The sequence below is a fragment of the Alnus glutinosa genome, chromosome 3 (genome assembly GCF_958979055.1).
Source record: "Alnus glutinosa chromosome 3, dhAlnGlut1.1, whole genome shotgun sequence".
NCBI lineage: Eukaryota > Viridiplantae > Streptophyta > Magnoliopsida > Fagales > Betulaceae > Alnus > Alnus glutinosa.
The window spans coordinates 23,413,586-23,421,969 of NC_084888.1; the positions used below are offsets into that span (position 1 = coordinate 23,413,586).

The following is an 8,384-nucleotide window of genomic DNA, read 5'->3' on the forward strand; positions in this document are numbered from 1 at the left end:
CTTTGCGCTTTTAATGAATTTGCATTATTTATATATATATATATATATAAATATTGTTGGAATGCCAAAAGATTGATTTGTTTAATTAGGTACAAGTAATGACTCTCGACTAAGAGTAATGCTATATTTTACACTGATTTATTACACCAATGTCATACCGGCTGAAATAACATGATAAAACACTTTTATTTTTTAAGTAGTTGACATTGTAAGCTACTTAAAACAAACCATGTCAACCAGAATTGGAAATGAAATGGAGAGAAGTTGGTTCACGTCTAGGATTCCCTTAAAAAAAAAATCTATGGTTTACAAACTGCCTTGTCATTTAAAAGTCTTTAACGTTTTTTTTTTGCAAACTTGACGCACGTTAGACTAACATTTTCCAAAATTAACTAGCCTTTGTGCCGTCAAGAGCATCTTCAACACTTCTGTTTGGATGAATACATCTTCAACACTTCATTTACAGTTACGAAGTTTCAACAGTAAACTATATGAGGCCAGAACCTGAGTTGATCTTTCATATCCTTTATATTATCGAGAAATGGAATTTTCCTGAGTTGATCTTTCATATCCATTCCATTACCTAAAGCTGGAATTTATGAGTTCATCAATGGGTACTCCACTTTTTTTTAGATCCAAAACTTCCCAAGCCTCAGATAAATAAGGCCTTGAATTCATTTAAAATAAAAAATAATAATAATAATAAGGCCTTGAAACCAAAGTCTCATTAATTTCTTCCTCTTCTTCACCATCTTCACGCCTTTTCTTCTGTGTCTTTGCAAGCTGATCGAGATGATAGAAAACCAATCTTGAATCCTTGTCTTCCTCGGAGAACACAGAACCCAGATCCATAAACCCATTTTAGCTCCTCAAACTCAAGGTCTGACAAGCCCTTAGCTCTTGCAAGTTTTCTGATCAAGTCCCTCCTTCAAACACCCATTCACCTACACAATTAATTCCACAAACTCAGTCCCTGACCCAACTCCAACAGACACTCCCGATAAACCCAGTTCCGCAGACTCAGCCTCCCTGTGGTGAAGACCTTCAACTCCGGCCTCTAAACCCCCGCCAACCCTTTATGGACAAAGCCCAGGACTCCCGGCTTGTTCTGCAGTCTTAGATTGAGAGTTTGAGTGAATCACCCTTACTAGGCCTTTCGTGCCGGTGTTGACTTACGCCCCGTCGCTCTATTAATCCGAAGAATCGTGCTAGCCAGAGATAGCGTGCTTGCTAGAGATAGCATTAACCTCGACTGAGAAACTTCTATCTTCCCGGAAGATTGACCCATCAACCATCCTCATTCTCTTAATCTATCCCTGCCTTGAAACTGTCCCTTCCCTTCCAAAACATCAACCTTCGTTCTCCTCACTTGTATGTTAACGCCTTAATGGGACTACCTCTAGTTAGGTTTCCCCCCCCCCCCCCCCCCCCCCCCCCCAAAAAAAAAAAAAAAAGGAAGGAGAAATGTTAAGAACTTTTAAATGAGGTGGCAGTCTGTAAACCTTGGATTTTTTTTTTTAGAGGAATCCTAGCCGTGAACCGGCTCCTCTCCATTTCAAATGGATCCGTTTCCATGTCAACCGGTGTGACATGAGTGTAATAAATGGGTGAAAAGAGTAACAGTATTCCTAGACTAATCCTTCTTTTAGATGAATTATACAATGAAGTATGTAGTACCCTCATTCAATTACTTTCAGCACTGTCACCAGACACAGACCACACCTTAGCACTCCCACAACACCAGAGAAATTATTCGATGCCATATTTTGCTTTCGAAAAATATCAGAACTATGCACACTCCAATTTTTTTTACTGTTCTATAGCATGATGAAGTTCATCTTTAGTTACAGTTCCCCAGACAAACAATTCATACAAATCCAGTTTGATCACATGCCCGTACATCTTGTTCTGCATTTTCTACTTGTTAGTAGATGCAGTTAGGCTTGAAAGATAACTAAAAATGATTAAATTGTGGAGAATTGAGTATACAAACCATCAAAGTGATTAAATCTAAGAAACACACCCTGATAAAATGTTTAAAAGTCCCCAACTTTCATCATTTCCAATGCAAGCACAACTGTCACAGATATTGAAACATAAGTTTCTCTCATCCTAGAGTACAATATCTCGTAAACTTTATGAGAACTTAGTAATGATAGTTACTTCAAATCAAATCTACATTGAGAATGTACGTCACATGAACAAAACAAAGTAAGATTTTTTTTGCTATAAATAATCTCTAAGTGACATATATTCTCAAACATCTGTTTTGCAGTTTCTCTGGACAGTATCCAGAGAGATGAAATACCCTACCATAAGCAAAGTAAGTAACACTCTCAGACTCTCTCATAGTACTACTTAGTTCATCAAAACCTTAATCCCAGCCAAAGGAGCAGAATTTCCAAATAATTCCCCATATTCCGGAGTACAAGCATCGTTCTCACATAATTCACCGACAAATCTACACCCATAAACGATCACATATCCATCTTCATTCGTTTAAATTCACTCACTTTCACTCTTGTATCCTCTCAGATTCAATTTTCATATTCCCTCGAGTCCTAACATTCAAAAGCGTTAGGGGTGGAGATAGGGTGAGATAGTCTTAGAAGTTGCATTAGAGTAGAATTTCATTTAATAAGGATTAGTGGGTATTTATCAATTTAGGATTTGGATGAGTTTTAACATTATTATTTTAAATTTAGGTTTATCATTAGTTGCGTGTTTTCTATCTTATCTTATTCCCGTCATCAAAAAATAAAATTATCGTGAAATTTTTATTTGACAACATACGTTGTTAAGAGGCCTAGGTTTCCTCTAGTAACCTACCAAAATTATCATGTTACACACTTGAGGAAAATCGAGCATGTAACATTTGGTATCAAAGCCAAGTTGGATTGCCCATAACCCACAAGTCCCATAATATGGAGGATTCACATCTAGATTGTATAGAGCAAAACTTAAGTATCTTAACGCTGCCATGGAGAAAATGAAAAAATAAAATAAAATAAAGTTGAAGAGATGACCTGCAAGGAATGCCCAACTCGACAACGATGGAACCTAACCTAGCTTTACCATCCACCACAAACAATGTCATTCCCACACCTATCACAACCAAAGACACAATTTACCAATTATACTCACAACCCATCAAAACCCAAGAGTCACACTTCACCAAAATTTTCCTTCCAACAATGATTGTCTAACTGAAGATGGCTACCACCAAAGCAATGTACTCACAAACAAAGGGGAAAAGGAGAAGGATGGACAAGCAACACAGACGACCTATACATGGTGGAGCCACGACCAGGCAATACCCATTGCAACCCAGTAGCTCGGAACGAGACTACTTAACCTAGACAGAGTGTCAATTGAAGTGGCTCACCCTAGAACCCCACCAGTGTTCCTGACTAAAACGCCACAGACCAAGCCGCACCACCACCAGGTTGAAGCATAGCCACCATGTGCAATCATTTCTGCATGGAACAGACAACTCCATCATCACGGGACCACGATGATCAAGAAGCAACTCAAGGTCTAGATCCCTTTGCCTTGCCACCACCGTGTACCGTCGAGCACAGGGAAGCCCAGTAAACAGAGGCAACAACAATTGACTGGGTTGAAGTTCTACTAGGCATGGAAGAAACCTCGTGTGATGCAATTTGCATCGCACATGTTGCTGCACTAAGGAGGGCTTGTTGAGGAGGAAGGGAACCCACCTCCAAAACGGCCACGATGGAAACGTCTAAAACATTTGGGACCAGTCGCAGAGGAAGAGTTGAAGAGGAAAGAAGATGGTCGGAAAGTTTTTTGAAAAATAGGAGCTGTTGGGAATAACAATTCGTCTATTGCTTCCTCTAAGTTTTGATCTAAACCGCAACCTGCTAATAAAAATGGAAAGGACTAGTAGAGAAAAATGATGATTATTAGTTTTGGGGAGAAGACTGATTTTGTGTCGACTTTTGGTGGAGTGTAACACCTAGTCACACATTAAGAAGATGTATAGTATTGCTCACATAGAGTGGACGGATTATAAATGAGCTTATGGAATCTCACATTGGTTTCTTACTAGATGAGACTGAGTTTTACAAGCGATTCTATGGAGCTCCAATTGGCAATTAGACTAGTCCTAGGGTGATAACGCAAATGTGGCTAGCAATTTTCCTGAAATTTTACAATTGGTATTAGACCAACTTATTAACGCAATGTGGTATTAGAGCACTACATGATGTGGCCCTGACGGGGACGTTAGGAATTTAACGGGATAACACTTCAGTCTCGCTTTGGGAAGATGAATGGCCCATATAGAATGGGTAGATTATTAAAGTACTCATAGATGCTAAGTCTCATATTGGTTCCTTACTATGTGAGACTAGACTTTATAAGTGATTCTAGGGAAGCTCTAACTTGACTAGTCTTTTTGGAGTGATAGCGCAGATTTAACTTATGTTTTCTCTAGGTCGTTACATGGAGTTTCCCTAGGAGAAGCACCTAGTCTTAAGAAAGCTCCCAATGGAGCTCTTGCTAACGTTGCCGTTCATATAGCAAGACAAGGAGGCTCAACAACTTTTAGTGGCAAGGTAGGTCAAGATGAGTTTGGCTACATGTTGGTTGACATTCTTTTTTTTTTTTTTTTGATAAGTACATGTTGGTTGACATTCTAAAACAAAATAATGTTGACAATTCTCAAGGATAACACTGGCATTTGTTACTATTAGAAATAATGGCGAGGGTGAATTCATGTTTTATCACAACCCAAGTGCTGATATGCTTCTTCGTAAAAATAAAGTTGATGGAAACCTAATTAATGAGGCAAGCATATTTCATTATGGATCAATTGGTTTGATTGAGGAACCTTTCAGGTCTGCTCATCTTGCTGCCATGGACATTAAAGCAACATCATTATTGGAGGGACATAAGTGGGACTTCTAACATTACTCGTTTGCAAATGTCGGTGGTGCTATCACAGCAGCAAAATGAGAAGCTACACCTACACTACCCTCTAAAGAAGCCGTTCTCCAAATTCTATCAAAAGTCTTAGCCTGAGATTGAAAACTTATCCAGAAAACATTATCTCGCTTGGGAAATCTCCCCAATATCAAAGTGCTGATATGCTTCTTCGTAAAAATGAAGTTGATGGAAACCTAATTAATGAGGCAAGCATATTTCATTATGGATCAATTGGTTTGATTGAGGAACCTTTCAGGTCTGCTCATCTTGCTGCCATGGACATTAAAGCAACATCATTATTGGAGGGACATAAGTGGGACTTCTAACATTACTCGTTTGCAAATGTCGGTGGTGCTATCACAGCAGCAAAATGAGAAGCTACACCTACACTACCCTCTAAAGAAGCCGTTCTCCAAATTCTATCAAAAGTCTTAGCCTGAGATTGAAAACTTATCCAGAAAACATTATCTCGCTTGGGAAATCTCCCCAATATCAAAGATCGAGAACCCCTAGGACTTTGGGGACAAGGTCCATTCAGAGGGGGAGGAATGCTACGGGTGGAGATAGGGTGAGATAGTATTAGAAGTTGTGTTAGAGTAGAATTTCATTTAATAAGGATTAGTTTTTATCAATTTAGGATTTGGATGAGTTTCATCATTATTATTTTAAATTTAGGTTTATCATCTTATGTCTATTTAAAGACTCCAGAATGTTAACAAAATTATCATGGAATTTTTATTTGACAATGTACGTTGTTAAGACGCCCAGATTCCTCCTACCAAAATTATCGAGCACCTAACAGCCAGTCTTCAAGTACACACTGCTACCTCCATCTATTTGGTGACTGAAAAAATACCAGCTCAAAGACAGACCGAAGAAACATAAATTTGAATTAACTTCACACCCATTATCACCCAAACCCACCAAATTAACACAAGAATTCAAGCAGAGTCAGGCCAATATATATCGAACCCATTACCGAACAAGGTGGAAATTCCACAGATTTGAAGCAAAAACATCAGTTCAATCACAATAATTGCGAACAGTATCGCATAAAGTTGAGCACAAAATTAAGCGTTTCGAAATCACAAAATGAACTATAGAGACCTCACTCTAAGCCTGCAGTTGCTGCTGAGACTCCAACGGAATCCCAAGCTCCTTTGGCACATCTTCTTCAGCAGCTTTCTTCTTGGAATTCCTACTCTGTAGCGGCACAGCTATAAAAGTCTTGGTCTTGCTAATGGGTCTGCTTTTCTCCAATTGCACAAGGTCACCAACCTTGAACAGGTTATCCGGGTCGTGAGCCTGGTACTTCTTCTTCTTCCTGACCCGCCTCTTGTACTTCGGGTGAGGCGCTAAGCGCACCACTTCCACAGCCACGGTCTTGTCGTTGGTGGCACAAACGACTTTACCCTGCAGTGATTTCATGGCTCTGATGGGAGGGAGGAAGGTATGGGATTGTGGGGTGAGAGAGGAAGTGGGTTTGGAGAGGAGGGAGAGAGAAGCGGATCCATGGAGGAATGGAGTGGAGAGCTTCAGGGACTGCAAGGGAGGAAATTGCAAGAGAGAGGGTGTGAGAGGCATTGAGCTGGGTTTGGGAGGGGATAAGGAGCTGGAGTTATGAGCTCTCGTTTCAACTATTTTATATCTCTTTTGTAAGTGGATTGGGTTGGTATGTTTGGGGAGGATCGAGGAGGGAGAGAGAGAGAGAGAGACGACGGAGAATCAGGAGATCATTTAAAACGGGACCCATTGGTGTGCTTGTTAAGGTTTGTGAGATGGGTATTTTTTTTTTTTAAAGGAAAAAATTATATTTAGTTCCTAATTTTTTATTTGATTTAGATTTAATCTTTAAATTTTCAATTTTACAAATAAAGTTATTTGGTTTTGCCTAAGTTTCAAATTGATCACTCTATTACTTTACTGTCAAAATTAACGATTTTTCATTGTCACATGTGTTTCATTTGACACTCTAGTATTCATGTTAACACCAAATATAATGTCTATATCAATATCAAAGTTAACGGTTTTTCATCTAATATTCCAAATCTAAAATATTAGGATAACGAAGAAGATGGTTTCTATTTCTAAACTTGGGTCTTCTTCTTCTTTTTTTCTTCTTTTTTTTTAATGGATAACTTGACTCTTAATGATGTGACATTGATATTAGGTGCTGATATGAACGCTAATGTGCCAATTGAGACACACATGAAATATTACAAATTATTGATTTTGAGGAAAAAAGTGACAGGGGAGCCTATTTAAAATTTGTGTAAAACCTAAGGACCTAGTTCTTGAAATTAGAAACTCAAGAATTAAATTCAAATAAGATAATAACCTAAGGACTAAATATGACTGTCTTTTTTTTTTTTTTTTTTTTTTTTTTTTTTTTTTATTATCGGTAATAAGAAGTGATTAATGTGATATAAATTATAATTTTTTTTAAAAAAAATTTATAAAGAAAAGTGAAAAAGATTGTTAAAAAATAATTAATTTGATATAAAATGTGAAAAAAATTGTTTAAAAGGAAAATATTTTAAAGTTGATTTTTTTTTAAAAATAAAATAAAATGAAAGAGGTTATCAAACAAACCCTTCTGTTGTTGGTGGAAAAATGCAGATCAGAATTTTTTGGTGGAGAAATTTTTATAAATTTAGTTTATAAAACTTTGGGGAAACTTCACAAAAAATTCCTGAACTTCCACTCAATTTGAAACTATCCCCCATAGTTTAAAAAACTCTCAATTTCACTTATAGATTTTCTAATTTGATGCAATGTCCCCCCTCTATTAGGGTTTGATGTTATATCAAAGGTAAAATTGGTAAAATGGCCTTTATGCCCCTAAAACTTTTATAAAATTATAAATTTACCATTAATTTCAAATTAAAATTAAAATTAAATATTTTAAAAACACAATTGACCCACGGCTAGCCATGGGTCATAGCTGTTGGTCACAAGTGACCCATAATTGGGTCAACGTGGGTCATGCTACGACCTAATGCGGGTCACGATGTGACCCACACTATGTCGCCACTAGACCCCATGGCAGGGTCTAGTAAATCATAGTTGTGGGTCTACTGACCCACGACTGTGGGTAACAAGTGTAACATCCAAGATATTAGTTAAGTGTTAAAAACATGAATTAGATTAATTAAGTGAATAATTAGGTAAAATGAGGGAAAAGAACACTTAGAAAACATTTAGAATTGAGTTTCTGTGTTGTGCATCCCGACGGACCATTTCTATGTCTGGATGGGTCAGTTAGTAGAGTCCTATTTGCTGCTGTGTCCGGACAGCTTGCAGACAAGTTAGTGAGTGAGTTCAGGATTAAGCGGGTGTCCGGACAGGTCCATCCGAGAGTTGGTCTGTGCGACTTCACATTCGCGTGTCTAGACGGCCTACTTGCCTATTTGGACAAGCCGAGACTTAAGTTG

The 8,384-nt window shown here is 38.0% G+C and overlaps 1 protein-coding gene across 1 annotated transcript; it reads right to left on the bottom strand.

Moving 5' to 3' along the window:
• Window positions 1-5,890: 5,890 nt before the first annotated feature.
• Window positions 5,891-6,651, bottom strand: LOC133863680 (small ribosomal subunit protein uS17c). The gene has a single exon (XM_062299724.1). The coding sequence runs from the start codon at window positions 6,532-6,534 to the stop codon at window positions 6,064-6,066; it is 471 nt and encodes a 156-aa protein (XP_062155708.1). The 5' UTR covers window positions 6,535-6,651; the 3' UTR covers window positions 5,891-6,063.
• Between the last annotated feature and the right edge of the window lie 1,733 nt (window positions 6,652-8,384).